Source organism: Chiloscyllium plagiosum, unplaced genomic scaffold, assembly GCF_037043375.1.
Source record: "Chiloscyllium plagiosum isolate Xiang-an unplaced genomic scaffold, Cpla_swu_hap1 HiC_scaffold_20, whole genome shotgun sequence".
NCBI lineage: Eukaryota > Metazoa > Chordata > Chondrichthyes > Orectolobiformes > Hemiscylliidae > Chiloscyllium > Chiloscyllium plagiosum.
Window position 1 is genome coordinate 33,613,652 of NW_028270158.1, and position 25,842 is coordinate 33,639,493.

The 25,842-nt window shown below is 41.4% G+C and overlaps 1 protein-coding gene across 1 annotated transcript in view; it reads left to right on the forward strand.

Annotated features, from left to right (window-relative positions):
- il21r.2 (interleukin 21 receptor, tandem duplicate 2) overlaps nucleotides 1-25,245 on the forward strand; it is a 47,293-nt gene extending 22,048 nt beyond the window's left edge. Inside the window, exons 3-9 of the mRNA XM_087997796.1 lie at nucleotides 1,687-1,780; nucleotides 4,804-5,021; nucleotides 5,543-5,688; nucleotides 9,033-9,207; nucleotides 14,622-14,727; nucleotides 16,362-16,446; nucleotides 24,123-25,245. Coding sequence (XP_087853922.1) covers nucleotides 1,687-1,780; nucleotides 4,804-5,021; nucleotides 5,543-5,688; nucleotides 9,033-9,207; nucleotides 14,622-14,727; nucleotides 16,362-16,446; nucleotides 24,123-24,743 — 1,445 coding nt within the window. The 3' untranslated portion in view covers nucleotides 24,744-25,245. The remainder of the gene's footprint in view (nucleotides 1-1,686; nucleotides 1,781-4,803; nucleotides 5,022-5,542; nucleotides 5,689-9,032; nucleotides 9,208-14,621; nucleotides 14,728-16,361; nucleotides 16,447-24,122) is intronic.
- The last annotated feature ends 597 nt before the right edge of the window (nucleotides 25,246-25,842 follow it).

Sequence of the window (25,842 nt, forward strand, 5' to 3'; positions counted from 1 at the left end):
CCAACAGGTTCAAATGTATTTGTCATTTGTGTTGTGATGCTAACCACCACCAGCTCGTGATTGGGGTGTTTTGTTGCCACCATCCTCTTTCCTTGACTGAGTCTAAGGGCCTACATGGTTGACAGTGGTAGCTAGAAAAGCACTACTGAGTCTGAACAAGACAATCTTCTTACATAAGATGTTATTTCACGCATGGCAGCAATTAGATATCAGTTACATGACTGAGGTGAATTTGGTTACTAAGACTACTGGGGTCCTGTGGATATAGGTCTTCACATAACCAAGATCCAGAGCTGTTCTGCCTCTCCATGCCAATGTTCTATGATGTCATCAAAGAACATTGGCATGGAGTTTAATGCAGGATCCCATACATGGAGGACCCCTTAATCTCCTGAATTTCTTTTACAGAGGAACTCTTCCCTGTTGAATTAGATAGGTGCCCTAACATCATCTGGCATTCTTTTATCTTATGAATTCCCTTCAACGAACACAGCTGCTCTGTTACAAAAGGTATTTTCTTCTAATATTCTGGATTTCTAAGACCAGGCAATTTCCTTTTGACCATGTCCTGAATCTTTAGACATTAGTTGGCCGTGTGCACTACCCTGTCTAAGCGGAGCTCATCGATTTTACCCAAAAAGCAGGGCGTTGATTTTCTTCAATTGCAATGTCTGGAGCAAATGTTGCAAACCGTACCGTGTAGTTCTGGACTGACAGTGCTTGTCTCAATGTGCAATAGTCCTTTAAAGGTGGTGTTAGCTTCAGGGAGGTTGGCCAGTTCTGGGTTGTCCACTGAGCAGTAAGTTGCACTGGGTACAATATGTAGTAAGATGGGCCAGAAATCGTGATACATGCTGCAGGAGCAAGAATGGCAATTAGTTCTGTGAGTTTGGTAAGATTTAATGAGAAAATTTACCTGGTCTTGCTGCAAGAATCATTCCAACAAACTCAATGCAACTTGTACATAGTCAAAAAAAGTTAAATTTAGTCCTGTTTTTAAATATCCAATATTGCTCCTGAGTCCACTGAAATTCTCTACTCCTGGATCCTCTGTTGTTATATTGTAGAATAAGCAATGATGCCCACTTCAGATACCATGTGTATGGTGACATTACTACTAATCCCCATGGTACTGTGCTGCCACCATCCTCTTTTGACAATTTGGTCGAAGGATTTTTTTTTATGGTCGAAGAAAACAAGTGCATTTTATCACATTATAGCAATCAAATACTAAAGCTATTGACAAATTTGTGGATATAGATTTTCCCCTTACAAGATCCTATGATTTTCTTCCTTTCCCTGTCCTGATGAAATCATCAATTCTGGTGGATCTTAATGCCAGTCTCCAACATTAACCCTTTCAGAACCATTACCTTATACAACCAAAAATACCACTAAAGGCTCTTTAATGCCTAAAGGAAGTTTCAACATACTGTTAATCAGAGTGTTACACCATACAGTCTGCAACTGAATTTTGAAGCAAACTTTAAAGTGACCTATTCATTTCACAGATTGGGGCTAAGCAAGAGAAAGCTTAGATTGAAGGTAGATTAATTAAAGATAGATTAATTTTGATTGAAGATAGATTAATTACAAATATTTTCTTCATTGGACTTTGCATATTGAATGTATTAACCACCCAAACGTATTTTTTTGTATTTACTGGGAATATCTTTTGTTATGTAGGTCCGCTGAGCTGTTATGTTGACTATATACAGACAATGGATTGCACATGGAAAGAGAGAAACAACAACAGCCACATCAGTCTGCAAGTCTTTAGGTAAGCACTTTCCACTGACTAATCAGCTTTTGTGCAATCCCATAGCATTTAGTTTCACTACCCCGAAAACTGATAGCTAGTCATAAGCCAGTTTCACCTTGGAGAGCTGGGTTCAAATCAAATATATAGATAGTATTAATCAGGAATTGTGAAAAGAGCTTAGGCTATTTCAATTCACATTCTCAAGTGCAAACAGAGCAGAGGAGAAGTTGTGTGTCTTACTTGGAGGAACCCAGAGTGTGGGGGTAAGTACATGAAAGTTTTTGGTACTTACTGTCTTTAATTTCCGATATGGCTAGGAAGAAATGTTTGTTTAGTGTATGGGTTCTTCTGTGGATGAAGAACAGTAGAGGTCCTTTGCAGGTCTGTGAGAGTGTTGTCCTGAGCTGGGGTAGGTCTAATTGCAGGGAATGTAGGTAGCGGCGCATGGCTGCAAGCGTGGAGCGGAGGATCCAGAGGGAGGTCTGTTGCTGGAGGCTTCGGATTTGTTGTAGGTACTGGTTGTCCTGGTTGGGTCCAAATTTTGTTGGTCTGAACGTAGTCGGTAGTCCGTGTGGGATCAGTTGGTTCCGTAGGCAGGTGCTGAGGAAGGAGATGTGGCTGTGGTAGCGAGTCTGTTTGAGAACGTGGCTGAAGAGCTTCTGTGCAGAGGAGATGACCTGGGGTGTGCAGTGAGAGAGGGACTCACTGAAATCCTTGTAGAGGGAGGAAGAGAGCTTCTTCAAGGAAGGCATCCTTGTAAGAGGATTCGCAGTAGGTTAAAATCTTCGAGGAGAAAGTGAGGACTGCAGATGCTGGAGATCAGAGTTGAAAATGTGTTGCTGGAAAAGCGCAGCAGGTCAGGCAGCATCCAAGGAACAGGAGAATCGACGTTTTGGGCATAAGCCCTTTCCTGAAGAAGGGCTTATGCCCGAAACGTCGATTCTCCTGTTCCTTGGATGCTGCCTGACCTGTTGCGCTTTTCCAGCAACACATTTTCAGCTCTGATCTCCAGCATCTGCAGTCCTCACTTTCTCCTGTCTTACTTGGAGGGCCAGGATACTTCCAGAAAGGAAGCTGCAATATTTTGACCCAGAAACTTTGAAGGAACAGTAATATATTTCCAAGTTAGGATGGTGGATGGCCTGGAAAAGAATCTGCAAGTGACGATGTTCCCATATATCTGATGCACTTATCCTTTGATATGGCAGTTATTGTGTGTTTAGCAGGCCCGTCTAAGAAACCTTGATAAAAATCTGCAGTGCATATTGTGCTTGGTATACACTGCAGCTCCTGAGCTGCAGTAGTGGACCGAGTGGATGTTTGTGGATGTGGTGCCAACAAGGAGGTGTCAAGCTTCTTTAGTGTTGTTGGGGGTTTAGAAATCCAGGCAACTGGGGAGTATTCCATCATTCTCCAGACTTCTGCCTTGTAGATTGTATAGCTACGGTTTGGGGAGTCAGAAGGTGAGATATTCGCTACAGGGTTCCTAACCTCTGACCTGCTCTTACAGCTACTGTGTTTATATGGCTTATCCAGTTCAGTTTCTGGGCAATGGTGACCCCTAGATGTTGATAATGGGCGATTCAGTATTGACAGTGTCATTGAATTTCAGGGGCGATGGTTAGACTCTCCCTTGTTGGAGAGAGTAATTGCTTGGCATTTCTATTGCACAAATATTACTTGCCACTTGTCAGCTCAAGCCCGAATATTATCATGTTTTGCTGAACTTGGACATAGATGGTTTCAGTATCTGAGACATTGCAAATGATGTTGAACATTGTGCAATCATACCAGATTGATAAAGTAAATTGGTGGCCAACAGATTTTGTTTTGTTGACAGCAATAACCAGCAAAACTATTGATCCAGACAGAAAGGTGGCTTAGCTCAAGGTAATGTTCACATGCCCTTCTTGTTCAATATTTGAATCAAAGGCTAGCCCATTTATTCACAAACTGAAAGTTTCCTCTGTGCTGATGTTATCTACATAACATCCAAGGACCAATCCTTTGATACAGTAGAGAAGGTCCTTAGTCATGCACTAGCTGAGCTAACTAGCCACTATATGATTAATCAACTCTGGGTCAAAACAGAAATGGCACAGATCCATTTCTTCCATTTTAGAAATTGAAATGCAAAGCAAGAACTTAACATACATTTGAATGGAAGAACACTGGCACACAATTTTAAGTCAACTTACCTTAGGATTTAATGTTACATACTAGCTTCAAGTATTATGTACTTCTTTGTACTGTGAAGTCATTCTGCAATTTTGTTTTCTCCCAGGCCATTAACCTCTTTGCTGCTGCTGTGCCATGTTTCAGGAGCCAATGTATGGTCCTCCTCACTTTCCCGAAACATGAAGAGAGTTTTATTCTGTATTTAATGCATTCTGTCTAACACTGGAAGTATTTGATGCTACAGTGCAGACAGAACATTAAACTGTTTCTAACTTGTACTGGACACATGCTGGGAATATTGAATGGAACAGTATAGAGGAAGCTTTACACTGTATCTAACCTGTGCTGACCATGACCTGGGAACGTTTCATGGGACAAAGTAGAGAACCTTTATTCTCTATCCAATCCCTTGTTGTCTTATTAGTTCTGCAATTTCCCAGTAGTCAGGCCAAAACAGTACAGTAATTGGATTTAATGGTACCTGATCACATGTTGTACATGAAGTGAACCCTGCATCCAATGCTATAATTTTATCTTTTACTGGAGAACAAGAGTAGGAGACTGAAGTGAATCATCTGGTCAAACGGCACAGCCACAGAGGAAATGAACAAATCTTAGAAGGACATAAAGCAGTTGACCTACTCAATGCATGCAGAATTTGTCCTGCTAAGTGGTAGAGGTTTGTGCAATGTGATTAAAACGTCTTGGTGAGTTCCTGCAATGCATCCTATAGATAGCACACACTTCAGCTAAAATGCTCCACAGTGGAGGCAGTGATGGAAGTCAGTGGATGGGTGGCTGAAAATGGCCTGGACCTTATTATAAGCATTAATTGACTTTTTAATCAATCCATTTCCAAACAGGGTTGTGTCAAACCGCTTTTCTCATGAGAATAATTGTACTTTCACAAGACATTCCATGCTGCCAATGGAGGACGAGAGATGGATTCACTACTACACTTGTATCATGCACTTTCAGATGTTCATGAATATCGATAAATTTAAAATCACCCTTAAGTCAAACAGCCCAGCTAACACATCGCAAACTTGCATCATTGAGGAATTCATACCATCTCAGAACAGTAAGTGTTAATTGTGTATTTAAAGAGGCATTCTCTCCATAACTGTAAATGTGTATTTAAAGGGCCAGATCCATAAATGTGTATTGTAATAGATATTCCCTCCATAACACTGTGTAATTAAAGGGGCACTGTTTCCATAATGGCAAATATTTAAAGGGTACTCCTTCCAAAACATTGTACATTTAAAATGGCAATCCCTCCATATGAGTAAATATGTGCTCAAAAGGGTATTGTGTATAGCACAGTAGTACTATCTCCATAACTTTGTATTTATATGGGTGTAATGTAACCGTAGGTGTATATTTGAAGGGAATCATAGCTTTAGAGATACACCACACTTCTGAGTGTAAAGTGCTCTCTGGAGGTGTCTGACTGAAAGGGGAAGAGTTTCAACTGTTATCAATTATTCCCACAATATACAAGTTAATTTTTCTCCATTTCATTCTGAACAGGATATTATCATCTTCTTATAACAATGTGATATCTCATTGTGTAACTCTTGGATAACTCTTATCTTGTAGTACATTTGAAAGCACCTCAGCAACTGTCTGTGACAGTTAATTCAACAACACGGAAGGTTATCATCACATGGCAGAACCATGCAAGCCAGTATTTGAAAAACTGTCTGGAGCATGAAGTCGAATTTTGGAGCAGAGAAACAAAAGAGGTGAATGACTCTGGCTTCTACCCTGTGCCAATTACCATCCCACAAAGTACCCCAGAGATTCCATCCTGTAGCCCGAGACATTTCAACATTCCTTCCATCCAGCATCAACACAATGCAGTTTCAACTGTAAACAGAATACATTATAACAACCTGCCAAGACTTTTTCAGCAGCCCCTCCCAAACCCACAACGTGCATCACCTAAAAGAACAAAACATGAGACGCATGGCACTTTATTACCTTCATACTCCTCTTCAAGATACACTAATGTAATTTGGACATATATTACTATTCTTTCATTGTTGCTGGGTCTAAATCCAAGAATTTCCTGAATAAAAACGCTGCGGGAGCACTTTTGTCATGTTATCTGCAGCTAAGAGGAGGTAATAAATTTTAGCCTTGTCAATGATGCTCACAACTCAATAAATAAAATCCCACATTCTGATTCATTACACATGACAAATTATCCAACATAATTGTTGGGAAAAAGAGAAAGATTTGCACAAAAAAGTCATCCCCTGCCCTGACTAGAGTATTTATATCAAGTGAACTTATGGAGTCATAGTCATAGAGATGTACAGCATGGAAACAGACCCTTCGGTCCAATCCGTTCATGCCGACCAGATATCCCAACCCAATCTAGTCCCACCTGCCAGTACCCAGCCCATATCCCTCCAAACCCTTTCTATTCATATACCCATCCAAATGCCTCTTAACTGTTGCAATTGTACCAGCCTCCACTACTTTCCCTGGCAGCTCATAGAAATTTCTACATTTTTGTATCCATGAATCTGCTGCTTATTTACCTGATATTTTAAGTGTTGTTCGTCTTTCTGAAACTGGTTATATTGTCTTTCTTCATCTGCTCTACTTTTTTGATGTCACCCTGGGGTAAAGTTTTCCTCCCCTGGAATAGCGCAAACAATAGTGAAAAGGTTGGGGTAATATGACAAAAATGAAAAAAATCAGAATCTAAACATCATCAAGAAAATATTTTGAATTTTTCTTTAACTGACAACTTCAGAATATCATTATTAAAGCACAACCAGCTTATTTCCAAGTATTTGTATCTCATCAACACCCCAACTTGTCTCAGTTATATGCCATTCCCAATTCTCCTCTCCTTCCCTGAGAAACGAGACAGTGCAAATTACTTTGACACACCAGTCAGAGCAGATACCTGGTGGCTGCAGTCTTCCAATTGCATGTCCTGGTCAACATGGAGAAAGTGAGGATTGCAGATGCTGGAGATCAGAGTTGAATAGTGTGGCGTTGGAAAAGCACAGTAGATGAGGCAGCATCTGGGAGCAGGAATGTGGGGGATAAAGGGGACTGAGAGATAAATAGGAGGGTAGGGGTGGGGCTGGGGGAAGGCTGCTGGGAAGGTGATAGGTGGACACAGGTTGGAGGGGTGGTGATAGATCAGAGGGGAGGTTGGGGCAGAGAGATGTAAAGGAAGATGGAGAGGTAGGATAACTCAAGAGGGTGGTGTCGAGTTGGAGGGTTGGATCTGGGATGTCCTGGTCATCATCCAACTGTGACCTCAGCACAATGTCCCTCCATGCTGCATAGCCATCACCCTCCTTGACTTTTCATCGACATAAGTTGGTATTGACAAATCACCATATTATCATGCTACTTTTGGACCAATTCAAACACCACTTCAGCCCGTCAACACTTTACTTTGGAGCTTGGGATTTGCATGCTTCAGTCAGGTCCCTCTCAACCGCTGAAAACATAAGAGACCATATATTTTCAATTTTAAGACTATAAACTGAACTGGAGATTAGACTGTGACTTAATAACTGAAGTACTTGTTTAGATTAGATTAGATTACTTACAGTGTGGAAACAGGCCCTTCGGCCCAATAAGTCCACACCGACCCTCCGAACAGAAACCCACCCAGATTCATTCCCCTACATTTACCCCTTCACCTAACACTACGGGCAATTTAGCATGGCCAATTCACCTAACCTGCACATTTTTGGACTGCGGGAGGAAACCGGAGCACCCAGAGGAAACCCACGCAGACACGGGGAGAATGTGCAAACTCCACACATACAGTTGCCTGTGGTGGGAGTTGAACCTGGGTCTTTGGCGCTGTGAGGCAGCAGTGCTAACCACTACGCCCAAGTACCATGAGATATTTGCAAAATCAAGTGATTTTTTTTGCGCTGAGCACTATAATATTGCTTTTGGAAGCAGAGAGAGGGAAAATTTGGAATTAAGCAGCATTGAAGAGTCTTTTGAGTTAAGAAATTCTGCCTCTCAGTGAGCTGCAGAATGTTAAAACTGTAATTGCTGGGGTAGCAAAGAAAGGACCTTCAGAACCTGCAAACAGAAAGCATGCATTTATTCATCTCTCTCTTTCTCGCTGTCTCATGTGGAAAGGTCAGAAAAACCAAGAAAGTTTAAAAGAAAAGAATTCTAAAACAAAAAAAAACTAGGTTCACCTGATCAACTATTGAATCCAACAGTGACTGTCATGTTCCAGATAGCAATGTATCATTGATAAAATTAAAAGGACTGTGATAAAAATAAATTTCCACCTTGCGATGTGGATTTTTGAATTTGAATAATTTTTACCTGATCTATATTCTTTTACCACCCAAAGTACATACGGTAAAACATTTGTCTTTTGACCATCTTCATGATTGATCCTATGTATGTATTTAGGGTTTTTGAAGGGGTATAATTAAAGTTTCATAGTCATAGTTTAGGAATCCTCTTTTCTGCTGTTTGGGAAAGTGAAGTATGTTACAGTAAATACTTATTTTTCTGTTACTGAGTCTTGAATAGCAGTCAGTCAGGCAAACTGGTCATTTTGATGGGCTATTTGGGATTTTGTACACTTTGGGATGCCTGCGAAACAGTGGACACAATTATTGTTGCATTCTTTACAGTTAGGTGGGAACACCATGTCATAATTTTATAAATTCTGCTATGTTGCCCTTTAATTTGCAAAACACAAACAGGAACAATTTTCAAGAGTTATTTGTGTCCCTTCATACCAAGCAGTATCCTGGTAAATATACGTTAAAACTTTAACATCCTAGGGACATCATTACTGAGTTATTTTTTACAGTGTAAATTTATTGCCTCAGACTAAAAGGTATAGAAATCCACCTGCCACTTATTAGACCATTCCCCACCTTGTCAATATGCTTTACAGCTTTGTTTGACCTTTAAATTCAATTTTACCCTCTGTAAATTTTTCACATGGAATAAACCTCCCAGCACTGCTCTGAAAAAGTATAACTTATGATATCCACATTTTCTGTTTAGAAAATCTTGTTATGCTATGTTCCATCATACATCCTACATGAAACTCTTTTCTCCTTAGCAGGATGTGAAGGTGAAAAAAATAGTTAATGATATCCAGCATCTGGCTATTGAGGAGTCAGAATTGAAACCAGTAACAGATTATAAAGCAAGAGTTCGCAGTATACCTTCAAGGCGTACAGATTATAACGGCAGATGGAGCAAGTGGAGTTCAGAAATAAAATGGAAGACAAACTCTGGCAAGTATACTGCTGCTGAAATTATGTTTAGAATACTATCTGACTGATCCCTCACTCTTTCTGAATTTGTCTCCCTCACTTTAGCTATGTCTATTTCTCGCTTTCTGCTTCTTTGTCTTTTACTTGGTTTATCTGTCATTTTAATTCACTCTCTCTTTTCTATCACAGATAGCCAGGTGGTGAAAAATATAGAAGTGGAACCTAATCCTTACACATTTTTGATGGAAGAAACATACTACTCCGAACCAAAAAAAGCACAATTTCAGACTTTTCCCATGGTTACAAGTGGTGATTGAACCCCTTTGTCAATTAAACCAAACACCTAGAAAAGTTCACCTCGCTATCTGTTAAAATATGAGTGACAGAGAACTCCTAAATTTCACTATTTAAAGAAAAGAAGAACAATTTGTTTTTCTAACTCTAATAGAGAGCATTAAACAACAAAAAAACTTCACAAATCCAAGCCCTCCTTCTCTTTTCCACTTACTATTTGATTCCAACTTGATAAAAATAATATGCTGTTCCAATAAGACACTTATTAAAATTATGGGTGGGGTGTAGGCTTGCTCGCTGAGCTGTAGGTTTGATATCCAGACGTTTCATTACCTGGCTAGGTAACATCATCAGTGGCGACCTCCAAGTGAAGCGAAGCTGTTGTCTCCTGCTTTCTACTTATATCTTTTTCCTGGATGGGGTTCCTGGGGTTTGTGGTGATGTCATTTCCTGTTCGTTTTCTGAGGGGTTGATAGATGGCATCTAGATCTATGTGTTTGTTTATGGCATTGTGGTTGGAGTGCCAGGCCTCTAGGAATTCTCTGGCATGTCTTTGCTTCGCCTGTCCCAGGATAGATGTGTTGTCCCAGTCGAAATGGTATTTTTTTTCATCCGTGCATAGGGCTACGAGGGAGAGAGGGTCGTGTCTTTTTGTGGCTAGCTGGTGTTCATGTATCCTGGTGGCTAACTTTCTTCCAGTTTGTCCTACGTAGTGTTTGTGGCAGTCCTTGCATGGAATTTTGTAGATGACGTTGGTTTTGTCCATGGGTTGCACTGGGTCTTTTAAGTTTGTTAGTTTTTGTTTGAGAGTGTTGGTGGGTTTGTGTGCTACTAAGATTCCGAGGGGTCTCAGTAGTCTGGCTGTCATTTCTGAAACTTCTTTGATGTATGGTAAGGTGGTTAGGGTTTCTGGCTGTGTTTGGTCTGCTTGTCATGGTTTGTTCTTGAGGAATCTACGCACTGTGTTTTTTGAGTATCCTTTCTTCTTGAATACGTCGTATAGGTGGTTCTCCTCTGTTTTTCGAAGTTCATCTGTGCTGCAGTGTGTGGTGGCTTGTTGGAATAGTGTTCTTATACAGCCTCATTTGTGTGTGTTCGGATGGTTGCTGGTGTAGTTGAGTATTTGGTCAGTGTTCGTAGGTTTTCTGTACGCAGGTTTGTAATTCTCCCTTGTCCTTTCTTTCGACTGTGACGTCCAGAAATGCGAGTTTGTTGTTGGTTTCTTCCTCCTTGGTGAACTTTATGCCTGTGAGGGTGTTGTTGATGATGTTAAATGTCTCTTCTATCTTGTTTCGTTTTGCGATGACAAAGGTGTCATCTACGTAGCGAACCCAGATTTTTGGTTTGATGATTGGTAGGACTGTTTGTTCTAGCTTTTGCATTACCGTTTCTGCTATGAATCCTAATAGCGGACATCCCATGGGTGCACATTAACTTAATTTCAAAACTACACAGTCTCTGTCTTCTTCTGTGTCTTCACTTTTTCAGCTGCTGATTTCCCTGGGTTGTCTTCTTTCTTTTTACTGCGAGTATGTTTCACATGAAAAGGTACCTTTGATAGACAATGTTTTCTAATTACCTTGAGAGGAAGATGTTATAGAACCTAGAACATTACAATGCAGTACAAGCACTTCAGCCTTCTATGTTGCACTCACCTGTGAAACCAATCTGAAGCCCATCGAATCTACACTATTCCATTCTCATCCATATGCCTATCTAATAACCGTTTAAATGTCCTTAAAGTTGACAAGTCTACTACTGTTGTAGGCAGAGCGTTCTACACCTCTTACTACTCTCTGAGTAAAGAAACTACCTCTGACATTAGTCCTATATCTATCACCCCTCAATTTAAACCTGTGTCCTCTCATGCTAGCCATCACCATCTGAGGAAAAAGGCTCTCACTGTCCCACCTGTCTAACTCTCTGATTATCTTCTATGTCTTAATTAAGTCACCTCTCTCTAATGAAAACAGCCTCAAGTTCTTCATAAGACTTTCTCTCCATACCAGGCAACATCCTAGTAAATCTCCTCTGAAACCTTTTCAAAGCTTCCACATCCTTCCTACAATGCGGTGACCAAAACTTCAAATGTTGCCGTAGCAGTGTTTTGTACAACTGCAGCATGATCTCATGGTTCCAAAACTCAATCCCTCTACCAATAAAAGCTAACACACCACATGCCTTCTTAACAACCCTGAGGAGAAAGTGAGGACTGCAGATGCTGGAGATCAGAGCTGAAAATGTGTTGCTGGAAAAGCGCAGCAGGTCAGGCAGCATCCAGGGAACAGGAGAATCGACGTTTCGGGCATAAGCCCTTCCTGAAGAAGGGCTTATGCCCGAAACATCGATTCTCCTGTTCCCTGGATGCTGCCTGACCTGCTGCGCTTTTCCATCAACACATTTTCAGCTTCTTAACAACCCTACCAACCTGGGTGGCAACTTTCAAGGATCTACATACCTGGACACTGAGATCTCTCTGCTTATCTACACTACCAAAAATCTTACTATTAGCCTAGTACTCTGCATTCCTGTTGCTCCTTCCAAAGTGAATCACCTCACACTTTTCCGCATGAATCTCCATTTGCCACCTCACAGCCCAGCTCTGCAGCTTATCTATGTCTCTCTGTAACCTACAGCATTTACATTTCTGGGGCCTTCCAATGCCAGTTTCTTCAAAAATGTAGAGCAGTATACCAATAGAGAGCTTTTATACAGTACTGAATCATCAATGGGAGGACAAGTCATGCCCTCTTTTATACAGCATTAGCAAATTCTGGCAGGCATACATTTAGTTACACACTGAAAATCTGTTTAAATATGTCAGAGCTTTTCAGTGGGTTGGTGAATCAACATTTAACAGAATACAGCATGTTGTGTGGATAGAAATATGCAAACATAGAAGTCTGCACAGTTGAAGATTCTCCAATTGCTTGGATGAATGCAGCTCCAACAACAGTAAGGAACACAGAACAGGACCAAGTACCTCACTTGATTGACACTATATCAACCATCTTAAACATTCATCCTCCCTTCACCACCAACATATTGCCAACAGTGTGTACCATCTACATGATGCAGCAACTCATCAAGACTACCTCAACAGCACTTTCCAAACCTGGTACCCATTCCACCTAGAAGGACAAAGGCAGCAACTGCATCTTGTCACAAAGCTGGTCCTTTTTTCTAAAAGCTGTTCCTTTTATCAAGGGTACTGTGTCCTTGGTTTTCTTCAGAGGGATCATAAACAGGCTGGGCCCCAAATCGGCTGGGTTTTGTACAGAGATGAAAGGCGTTTTGGTTTATACGTAAACAGATGAGACTTTAGGCCAAAGCTTAAGTCTTTAAAAGTAACCTGTATAAGTCAAGGGGGCGTGGCGAGCTGTCTAGCTGAGCCGTTCAGTTCAGAATTTCAGTTAGAGAAGTTCACCTGTGGAAATGGATGGAAACAGGCTGCTAGACTCTCTCTCCTTCTGTCCTTCTAACTTTGACCTAGAAGCCTTTGTTTTATTTTTTGCTCCGTGTTTAAGGGGTTTGTTTATTGGGACTGTTGTGCATATTTGGAACATCATAATTAAGTCTAGTTTGGATAGACCGAGTTCTGTAGGTGTTCTTTATTCTGTTCTTTGTGTTCCATTCTGTAATTTTGTGAATCAATTTTTGTCTGTTTTAAAACCTAGCTAACTTACTCCAGGTAATTTTCACTGTACACTTACTGAAACAAATTGCAAAGTTATGGTCTGGACTGCCTGCTTAAGAATGTTTTGAGTGGTCTGGCCTAGTCCACAACAATCTGAATACCACCACCTGCAAGGTTCCCTCCAAGGTACAAACCATCCCACCTTGGAAATATATCACTGTTCCTTCACTGTCACTTGATTAAAATCTTGGAATTTCCCCCAACCACACATTATGATTAACAATATGGGTGGCACGGTGGCACAGTGGTTAGCACTGCTGCCTCACAGCGCCAGAGACCCGGGTTCAATTCCCGCCTCAGGCGACTTGACTGTGTGGAGTTTGCACATTCTCCCCATATCTGCGTGGGTTTCCTCCGGGTGCTCCGGTTTCCTCCCACAGTCCAAAGATGTGCAGGTCAGGTGAATTGGCCATGCTAAATTGCCCGCAGTGTTAGGTAAGGGGTAAATGTAGGGGTATGGGTGGGTTGCGCTTCGGCGGGGTACAAGTAATCAAGACTGCAAAAGGCAATTAAATAAATTAAATGAGGTCATGATATTGTAAAACACATAATTTATCAATGAGGGGCACATTAAAGCTGACTTGACATGGTAGATATGGAGAAGACATTTTCTCTTATATGAGAATGTTGAACTATGATCACTGTTTAAAAAAAATCAGGGATTCCTCTTTTTAAAAACACATTAGGTTAATTTTTTTCTAAGGCTCATGAGTCTTTGGAACTCTCTACCTGGAAAAGTGTTGGAAGCAAAGCCCTTGTATATTTTTAGGGCAGAGGTAGAAAGATTTTTGGCAATAGGTGAGAATGTGGATTTGAGGTTACAATCAGATCAGCTGTAATCTTATTGAAAGGCAGTGCAAGCTTGAGGGGCGAGTTGGCCTGCTCCTGATTAGGTTTGTATGTTTGTATGAATTTTACCTTGTAGTTAACATATTCCTCACCTTCCTTTCTAAACCTAGGTAATCTTCAAAATTCAATGCAGAGGTAACTTTATTCTGTATCTAATTCATGCTGGAATAATGTAGGGATAGTTTTACTCTTTATCTAACCCGTAGTATTCCTGCCTTTGGAAGATTGAATGGGTAGTGATAGAATTTTTCACTATGTACTTTTTGATGCTTCTGTCCTGAAAGTACTTGATGAGACAATGTTAAGGACGTTTTATTAGATGCTTCAGGCCACACTTGAATGTTGACACGTGGAGGTCTAAAATTAATGAATGTTTCTTGGAAATCTGAAATTTCTCAAAACCATCACAGTAGCAGCCCAAGTCACAAATGAAATATGGGGCAGATTACCCATTTACAGAGTGTCTCAAGAAAATCCACAATTTCACTTCTCATTGCAACTTCCCTCGAAGCCCAATTTAAAATATTCTACCTTGTGAAGCTGGCCCATGATCTACCCCAATAATAAACTTTATTTCTGTTCTTTCCTTTTAAAGCTACGGACAGTCCTTCCAAACAGAGCAGCTTGTTGATTGTTGTGCTGCTTCCAATCTCATTGGCTATCATTATTTCCATACTTCTGTACTTCAGGATTCACATACGGTAAGTCTATATAATTTAACCCGTATCCATCTCTCCAGCTATTGACTGCAGCTAATAATAGACAATTCCAAAGCTATCTGTAGCCAGAAATAGACCATTCCATTGTCAATGGAGCTAGTAACTGTCTCTCTTCATGCTATTGGTGCCAGAAAGTCTATCCCGGTTCTTATTTTAACTGGTAGCAGTTTTCCCAGTATTCATTGTAAATGGTAACAGTTCATCCCAATATCATTGGAGCAAGCAACAGTTCTTCCCTGTTATCACTAGAGTCAATAACAGTTTTTCCAGTGTCACTATAACTGATAACAATCTATCCCAGTGTCACTGGAACCACTGACAGTTTTTCCAATGCTTTTGGAGTCAATATCAGACCCTCACATTGTTAGGGTCAGTATGTTTGTAAATGCACAAATCACAGCACAACAGAGACTATTCAGCACTACATGTTAGTTTTAGAGCTTCTGTCACATGACAGCTGTTTACTTTGGTCCCATAAGAACATCAGGAATAGGAGCAGCAGACCATATGGTTCACTGAGCCTTCTCTGCCACTCAATATGATCATGTCAGATTATAGGTTTCAGTTTCTCTTTTCCATCCTCTCCCCATATTTCTTATTCTTTCTATCTCTGTTCTAAATATATTCAATGATAGCACACACCCCAGTGACCAACATTAAAATCCTGTTGTGCAGCAGTGGCTTCTAACATCAAACCAGCTGTACAGCAAGTGGAGATATAGCATTGTAGAAATTACTTGACCAATACCAACACCAGATGTCAAATTCTCTTGCTTCCAGAAATTGAAAGGGATAGATCAATTTTTAAATTAAAGGATTTGACTTTCCTGCAGCAAGACACATAGAACACTGCCAGCAATCAGCTATCCCAGTGAAACCTGGCCATAACTTCATCAAGAACTTAGAGGCTTACAACTTTCATTCATCCAAAGAACCACAAAACAACACCTATCCAGGCTTGATCCATACATGTACATTTTTAAACACGTGAGATTTGAACAAGTGGTTTACTCCTTGTACTTTATTTTGTCAATAGCGTAAAACTTTGCCTCTAGAATCTATCTTTGCCTATATATTTCTGTGTCGATGAGATAGTCAGATGTTTCATTATGGTTCCAGGTGTTGAAGAAATATACATTACTCTTCCTTTTGATTTAAACTTACCTGAAAGCTTCCTTCACATTTAGAACTGAAAATCACAACACACATTTCAAATATTTCTTCTAAAATATAGCTTGTTGCAAGCAACTGAAAGGTGAGAAAGGGGAAAAGTAATCCCACTGCCTTAACCTCCCCATATCAACCATCTTGTCTTGCTTTCTTGCTCTTTCTCTTTGCTTTTTTTCCTTTGAAAGTTATTCTCTAACTTTCTCAACAAATGACTCAACTTCCATCACGCTCAGTGGGAAAGGATCCCATATTCCAGTCACTTTGTGCACAACATTGTTTCTCATTCTCTCTTTCTGTTTTGATGACTTGATGTTTTCTCTCACTTGCATGTTTCTTAGAGGAATATTTTTTTCTGCATCTTCCAATAATAAATATACATTTTTTTTTATCCAAATGATGTAAATTGAATGCATTAATTTCTGTTTTAATTTTTTGTCCATTTCAAGTATTGTGAATAAGGTATGGATTCATATTCCAAACCCAGGCAACTTTTTCCAGCCACTCTACAGTGAACACAATGGAAACTTCAAGGTAAATACAGTAATACTCTATGTAATTATGCTCATACCTGAGATTACTTTCTCTTAAATGCCATAGCTTATTGAATAGTGTTGTCTGGGAGTGGAAGTTCCAGGCATCTGTTCACACTGGACCTGCCTGCTTGAGGATTGGTAAGGGGCTCTGCATTTTCTCAAGTTGCAAAAAGGAAAGCAGGATCACCTCAGATTTCCATTTCTGATTACTGCCTGGTATTTCCTATACATGCAGGATCACAGACCATGAAAGAGTCAGGCAACCCACATGCTTACACAGGCAAGGACAATAACAACAAAAACAACTTCATTATGTAGCCTCTTTAACATTGCTAAACATTCCAAATCATTTAACTAGGGCTTTACCAAAATGCAGAAATTTCTTCCCTGACAGCATTGTGTGTGTTCCAGCATAGGTCCGTAGTGATTCAAAATGGCAATTGTAGATGGGCATTAATATGTGGACCATACCAGACACTCTTGCACCCCATGATCAAGAAAGAATGTGACACTGGCTTTTGTAAGGAATGTGTTAGGGCAGAAGACCTTATTCAAAGCTAAAGTGAAAGAAGTTGGGCTGAATTTATATTTTGTCTGCTTCAATTTTGTCAAGTTTCACGGACAGTTTGTATTTATGAGGCCTTGCGCAATTTCTTGCCCAATTTTCCCAAACTCTCCTCATTAACTACCTCCGTTCTTGTCTAATCCTAGCATGATTTGACCACTTACCATAGCTACCACTCACAGGATATCACAGAATAGGCCATCACTGCTGGCATCAACACCATTGTTAAATCTCAGCTGAGCACCTAGCCAAGAATTGGCATTATGGAATTGCTCTTTACCAACAAGGTAATGGCACATCAATCCCAAATTCACACAGTTTATGGCACATAGCTGGCATGGCTGACACTACCCGCCACAAGCAGCCCCAGTCACTTCTTTTCCCCAGTCGCTATCAAACCAACAGGCCAGACCGCTTATCTGTCTAGAGACACATCTCATTAACCAACTCTCTAAGTCCCTGCTGCTCTGTCCTCAGAGCCCACTGCAGATCAGCATCCTGTCATTGTCCAATGGGAGACCATGACAGACAGGCAAGCATGCAGACAGTCCATTGATATCCTCCTTCAGTTTAGGGCTAGATAATTATCGTGTCATCTGAAAACTCTTGATCATAACCCATGTTGTTTTAAGTCTAAATCATGAATATGTACATGACAAACAGTAAGGGACCCAACACTGAGTCCTTTGGAACCCCACAGGAAACCAACTTCCAGACACAGAAATATCTCTCTATCATCACACTCAGATTCTTGGCTTCCAGCCAATTTTGGTTCCAATGTGCCACTTTGCCTCAGTTTCCATGGTTTCTTAAACTCTTGATGAGTCTGCCATGACAAACCTTGTCAAACACCTTGCTAAAGCCCATATAGACCAAATCAGATGTATTACCCTCACCGACACTCATGGTTACCTCTACAAAAAAAGTGATCCAACTTGTCAAACAGAACATCCCTTAACAATCCAAGCTGACTATTCTTGATTAATCCATGTCTCTCCGAGAGCAGATGTAACTGTTCCTCTGAATTCTTTCCCAATAACTTTCCCATCACCAAGGTTTGACTGACTGGCGTGTAGTTTTCGGGCCTATCACTTTCTTCTTTTGTTAAAAATTGGGCAATGTTAGTAGTCCTCCAGGCCTCTGGTACCTCATCTGTGGCCAGAAAAGAACTGCCTAGGCCCCTGATATCTCCTAGGTAAAAACAATGACTGCAGATGCTGGAAACCAGATTCTGGATCAGTGGTGCTGGAAGAGCACAGCAGTTCAGGCAGCATCCAAGAAGCTTCGAAATCGATGTTTCGGCAAAAGCCTCCTTTGCTTCCTTAATATCCTGGGATACAACATATCCAGGCCTGCAGATTTATCCACTTTTAAGGCTACTGGCATCTCTTCACTTTCGGTGTTAATTTCTTCTAGCATTTCACAGTCCTCCACCCTGATATCTGTTCCTGTGTCATCCTTTTCCATTGTGAAGACTGATGTAAGGTATTCATTGAGAACCGTGCCCACATCTTCTAGGTCCAGACACATATTATCTCCATGACTCTACTCTTTCGCTAGTTAGGGTCCTGTTCATTAAGTAATTTTAAAAACCCTCTAAGATTTCTTTTATTTTACCTCCAAATGCTTTCTAATGTACACTCTTTGCTTCATAATTTCCTTTGTCGGTTTCCCACTGCATTATTGAAATTCGTCTAAGGACCCTGTGGTATTGAAACTTTAATATCCACATGAGTTTCTCTTTTTATCTTAACCCTAATTTTCATTATCCTTGACATTCAGGGTTCTCCAGTCTTGGTCCCACTCTTTTGTCATTATGGGAATATATTTGCCGTGTACTCTTGCTGTTTTTTCCTCAAATGCCTCTCACTGTTCTGACATAGTTTTAAGTGCTCCCAGTCCACTTGGGCTAATTTGTATGTTCTCATTGTAAAATTAGCCTTTCCTCACTTTAGAACTTTTATTCTTGGCCCATCCTCATCCCTGTCCATAACAACACTAAACCTAACCAAGTTATCGTCACTATCTCCAAATTGTTTCCTGCTGATATGCCCTCCATCTTCCTGGGCTCCTTTCTGAATATTAGAACCAGAATCATACAGTTTAAACTGAAGCTATAACATTGTTGGAGTCAATGATGAGCACTCCCAAGGCAACTCCCCCCTAATTGCATACCACTCTGTGGCAACCTCTGTTTGGACTGGTGCCTGGACATTGTAAGCTCTAATTCTGTGAGTGTGAAAAGTCAGGCTGTTGCTTTACTCGTCTGTGAGACAGTTCTCCAAATTTTGGCACTAGGCCCCATATGCTAGTAAAGAGGACTTTACAGTGTCGACAGGACTGTTTCTGCTATTGTCTTTTTCAATGCCTGGGTCAAGGCCAGGTGGTCTGTCTGGTTTCAGTTGTTTGTTGAGACTTCATATTGATTGAGGGAAAAGTGAGGACTGCAGATGCTGGAAACCAGAGTCTAGGTTAAAGTGGTGCTGGAAAAGCACAGCAGGTCAGACAGCATCTGAGGAGCAGGAAAATCGACGTTTGGGCAAAAGCCCTTCATCAGGAATGGAGGCAGGGAGCCTCCAGGGTGGAGAGATAAATGGAGAGGGGGGGAGCGGCTGGGGAGAAGATAGCAAAGAGTACAATAGATGAATGGGGGTGGGGATGGAGGTGATAGGTCAGAGAGGAGGGTGGCGGAAGGTAGCAAAGAGTACAATAGGTGGATGGGGGTGAGGATGAGGGTGATAGGTTAGAGGGGAGGGTGGAGTGGATAGGTGGGAAGGAAGATTGGCAGGTAGGACAGGTCATGAGGACGGTGCTGAGCTTCATATTGATTGATACAACTGATTGGCTTGCTAGGCTAATTCAGAGAGCAGCTGAGACTCAACCACACTTCTGTTAGTCTGGAGTCACATGTAAGCCAGAACAGGCAGATTTCCTTCCCTGAAGGACATTAGTGAGCCAGATGGATTTTTCTGACAATCTACAATGGTTTCATGGTCATCTGTAGATACTTAATTCCAGATATTTATTATTGAAATCAAATTGCACCATCTGCTGTAGCAGAATTTGAACCCTGGTCCCCAGAACACTAGCTGAGTTTCCTATATTAGTAACCTAGTGGGCCATCACCTTCTCCTATGTAGCAAAACACCCTTACCCTCACATACATCAGATATGGCCATTTGCTTCAAATATCATGTAGTGTGAGTGTCGCACAGGCCGCTAACACATGCTATAGATGTAAGAATGATTTTTACTAGCAAGTTGATATGACAGAACAGTGAGCATTCAGGCTCTGGCTGAAGCACTATTGAAACAGAAAATCAGTATTAATGAGACTGTTAACAAGAAATAATCCCTGTAATATTGTTCAGCACAATATCATGGGCCAAAGGGCCTATTCCTGTGTTGTATTGTTCTATGTTCTATCTCAAGTTTCCTCTATGAGTCTTGTCTCAATGCCCAAAATTCTGGTGAAAATGTAATGGGTTGCTTCTGACATTAAGAAAGGCCTTCTAACAAGATTCGTCCAGATTTATTGCCATAATCCATACCAATTCTGTATATGATTCCACATGTAGGTTTTAAAAGAGGCCCAAGAAGCAGAAAAGTTTTAAGTAGGGAATTTCAGTGGTGAAGGTTAGGACAGCAAAACATGCAGCCATTTGTGGACTGTACACAAGAGGGCAGAACTGGAGAAGGTGTCAGGGAGAAAGAAGTAATGGTGATAAGGAAAAAATAAGCCACTGAGAGCTTCAAAATCAAAGATGATTTTAAAATTTAGGATAGTAAGAATGGCAAGGATCTGTGAAAGATAGTTAAACTCCTACAGGTGGTTAATCTCCTATCGACTAAAAGTGAAGAGCTGAGTGTTGGTACCCTGGTGCTACATAATTATGCTGCTGTTCATCAGTTCACATGAACAAAAAAATCCTGATCTCCATCTTTACAGGGGGCAGGGCAGTAGTGGGACACAGGAGTACGATCGCAGTTAATGATAACACTGGATAAATCAGATTCTAAAGTGAAATTTGGCTGGATAGGTCATAAGTTTAACTTCTGCACTAGACGACAGTGATAGTTCATCACTGTTTGGGTGAAGATTTGTAGCTCGGGTGCTCGTTGTTGTGGTTCTGTTCGCCGAGCTGGAAATTTTTGTTGCAAACGTTTCGTCCCCTGTCTAGGTGACATCCTCAGTGCTTGGGAGCCTCCTGTGAAGCGCTTCTGTGGTGTTTCCTCCGGCATCTATAGTGGCCTGTCCCTGCCGCTTCCGGTTGTCAGTTTCAGCTGTCCGCCGTAGTGGCCGGTATATTGGTTCCAGGTCGATGTGTTTGTTGATGGAGTTTGTTGATGAGTAGAAAGTGAGGTCTGCAGATGCTGGAGATCAGAGCTGAAAATGTGTTGCTGGAAAAGCGCAGCAGGTCAGGCAGCATCCAGGGAACAGGAGAATCAACGTTTCGGGCATAAGCCCTTCTTCAGGGCTTCAGGGCTTATGCCCGAAACGTCGATTCTCCTGTTCCCTGGATGCTGCCTGACCTGCTGCGCTTTTCCAGCAACACATTTTCAGCTTTGTTGATGAGTGCCATGCTTCTAGGAATTCCCTGGCTGTTCTTTGTTTGGCTTGCCCTATAAGGGTAGTGTTGTCCCTTAACTAGTGTTGTTCATCACTAAACATATTCAATGAGGCTGCCAATACTTTTCACCAAAAAAAGTAAGTTTCTTCTACAACAGAAAAATAAAATAAAGCTGTTTATACGACAGTTTAGAAAAATCTTTACATAGACAGCCAAACAAAGTTTAAAATGAACACAGAATACTGGGGAAACCCATTAGGTCTGGCAGCATGTGGAGAGAGAAGCAGAATTAATGTATCGAGTCTGGTTTAAGAACTGACTCAAAATGTTAACTCTGTCTTTCTCTCCACAAATGCTGCCAGATTTACTGAGTTTCTCCAGTATTTTCTCTGTTTGATTTAGATTTGCAGCATCCACAGTATTTTGCCCATATAAAACAAAGTTTTGAACTATTAAGCAAAGGTTATAAGGGATATGGGCCAAAGACAGGTTGATGAAGTTAGGCCACACATCAATCAAAGTCTCATTAAATTGTGGAGTAGGCTGAAAGGTCTACTCCTGTTCCTATGTTCCTATGAACTGTTTCTCTGCAACATATCTCTCAGATACTGGATTAGTGGGTGCTGGAAGAGCATAGCAGTTCAGGCAGCATCCAAGGAGCTTCGAAATCGACGTTTCGGGCAAAAGCCCTTCATCAGGAATAAAGGCAGTGTGCCTGAAGCATGGAGAGATAAGCTAGAGGAGGGTGGGGGTGGGGAGAAAGTAGCATAGAGTACAATGGGTGAGTGGGGGGGGGGATGAAGGTGATAGGTCAGGGAGGAGAGGGTGGAGTGGGTAGGTGGAAAAGGAGATAGGCAGGTAGGACAAGTCCAGACAAGTCATGGGGACAGTGCTGAGCTGGAAGTTTGGAACTAGGGTGAGGTGGGGGAAGGGGAAATGAGGAAACTCTTGAAGTCCACATTGATGCCCTGGGGTTGAAGTGTTCCGAGGTGGAAAATGAGGTGTTCTTCCTCCAGGTGTCTGGTGGTGAAGGAGCGGCGGTGAAGGAGGCCCAGGACCTCCATGTCCTCGGCAGAGTGGGAGGGGGAGTTGAAATGTTGGGCCACGGGGTGGTGTGGTTGATTGGTGCGGGTGTCCCGGAGATGTTCCCTAAAGCGCTCTGCTAGGAGGCGCCCAGTCTCCCCAATTTAGAGGAGACCGCATCGAGAGCAACAGATACAATAAATGATATTAGTGGATGTGCAAGTAAAACTTTGATGGATGTGGAAGGCTCCTTTAGGGCTTTCGATAGAGGTGAGGGAGGAGGTGTGGGCGCAGGTTTTACATTTCCTGCGGTGGCAGAGGAAAGTGCCAGGATGGGAGGGTGGGTTGTAGGGGGGCGTGGACCTGACCAGGTAGTCACGGAGGGAACGGTCTTTGCGGAAGGGGGAAAGGGGTGGGGAGGGAAATATATTCCTGGTGGTGGGGTCTGTTTGAAGGTGGCGGAAATGTCAGCGGATGATTTGGTTTATGCGAAGGTTGGTAGGGTGGAAGGTGAGCACTAGGGGCGTTCTGTCCTTGTTACAGTTGGAGGGGTGGGGTCTAAGGGCAGAGGTGCGGGATGTGGACGAGATGCGTTGGAGGGCATCTTTAACCACGTGGGAAGGGAAATTGCGGTCTCTAAAGAAGGAGGCCATCTGGTGTGTTCTGTGGTGGAACTGGTCCTCCTGGGAGCAGATACAGCGGAGGCAGAGGAATTGGGAATACAGGATGGCATTTTTCTCTCAGACCTCTCTCTCAGATACTCAGTATCTCTCAGATACTTAAACCCAGAGAAATATCACTCCTATCTTAATTATTTAATTTCTTACTTAACAGACTCTCTCCAGTTTTGCTTCTTGGACTGTTCAAACATTTTTAAGGCTTCATTCCAATTCTAATGGCCTGAACCTCCACATAATTCTGACTGACAAAAGTTTTCTAAAACCTATCACAATTTTAATCTCTATAGACCTAGCAAACTGCCCTGTTGCTAGAATGAAACTACTGTCTTGAACTGAAAACTTTCTTTTTCTGCTGAGATGAAATTGTTCTCCTGCTAGCACAAAATTGAAATTTGATTCTTCAAAACTGAATTCAAACTAAAACAGCAGTGCCCCCAGTCACTTGTTTTTAATATGTTGTGTTGTACGGTGTAATCATTTCATCAGTTAACACCACAGTTTTTGAACTGGACACTACTAGTCACACATTTTCTTCGAAATGATATATTTAGACCACTTTTGCAAACTGAATACTGGCTTCTTTTTAAAAGAATTATCTTCACAGAACTAAAACTAAAACTTATCTTCCTTTATTTGTAAAATGCCACTTCTGAAATAAGAACACCTTTATCGCACAGTAAACAGCAATTTTCCCATCGGATGGAAAGCCTAACATCAACAATCTATTGTTACTTAATAGCTACAATAACAGGTAAATAATGAAGAAAAGACCCATAAAATATTGCAACACAACTTAGGTGGAGAAATTCATTGTAATTATGACTATGTCTTTTAGGAATGGGTTCGCAATGACCAATCAACTATTCAGAAAAGATCTCGCAGAAGTTCAGTCCATGAGATAACGAAGATGAAGAGGTCCTTGGAAGATGAAGCTGACACAGTAATCATAACTCCCAGAATTGAAGCTGTTTCTAATATTACCTACATAAAACCAATCCCAATACACTACACATCAGCACTTGATCCAAACAGCCTCAAACACAATAATGATGCAGATTCCATGTACGTCAAAAAGAACTGTCTCATTGATCCAAGGAATAGATTTTATTCCAACTCAGTGCTGGAATATAGTAATAGCATTTGTGGTTTAAGTGGAAACCAGTCCATTGTACCTACTGAAGGTCAGCAGGTTGAAAGCTGGTTGCTGTTTGAGGACCTGGCTAATGCCACCCTGTTGTCCATGATGCCTCAGGATCCAAACGGTGAATATAACTACAGCGATGACTACTGCACCCTCTCTCACTCTGATACCAGTCATGGCCTGGTGCCCACTAAGATTGGCCTCCAACTCAACTGCGATGGATGCCAGGCAGAGAAAAGAGATGTGCCTATGAGTTTGGAGGCAATCGACAGTGACAAATTGCCCTCCATTTGTACAACATCAACACAGCAGTAGCAGCTTCTATTCTGTGACTCTGTATTGAAGTCAATGTACTCACTGTATAATGAGATTTAACCAATGCTAAATCTGAAATGCTGAAAAGCGCCTAATTAAATGATGAGGTGCAGTTCCTCAAGCTTGACAGTATCTTACCTCTTAGGGCACATTATACACTTCATAATTCAACATGGAGTTCAACAATATCAGTCTGTAATTTCTGTTTCTTTTCTTGCTCCATACCATTTACTTTGACATTATAGCTCTGACACTTCTGTCACTTATTCTTTCCTTTCTTGCTCACAACCACAGACCTTCCATTTATCCCTGCTACACCCACATCTTGCTCAAACCATACTACATCTCTAACTTGCCCAGTTCTGGTGAAAGATCAATAACCTAAAATGTTGATTGGGATTTTTTGTAGAGTCACAGAAACTATGCAGACTTTTGAAAATGAGCTGAAAAATGTGTTGCTGGAAAAGCGCAACAGGTCAGGCAGCATCCAAGGAGCAGGAGAATTGACGATTCGGGCATAAGCCCTTCTTCAGGAAGCTGCCTGACCTGCTGCGCTTTTCCAGCAACACATTTTTCAGCTCTGATTTCCAGCATCTGCAGTCTTCACTTTCTCCTAGGCTTTTGAAAATGGCAGGCAGGACCAATTCTGAGATTCCTGCCTCCATTCCCATTACACTCAATTTTCACTAGCACAGGAGAAGGGGCTGGCAGTGAATCTGTACCCCGTATTCTTTACCTGGCTGGCTCATTGTAGAATTTGTCATTTCCTATCCTTCTGAGTCACCGAGTCAGACTAGCTTCTCAAGGGCTCAGAAACATACTGAATCAAAGTCTGGATAATTTAAAAGCCCATGCCCATGCCCTGTTTGCAACCTCAAACACCTCTCATATCCTCTGCAACAACCAAATGTCAATAGCAGAAACTTTTAAATATTTGACATCTCCTTATCTTGTCTAAATAAAAATTAAGCCAATGACAAAATGGGTCTTAGTTAAAAAAAAAGCCACCAATCAAGCAATGAATGCACTTTTATTGCACGTGTTTCTATAAATAAATGGAATTCTGGATTCTGGACCAAGCCTGATTAAGTACGCTTGG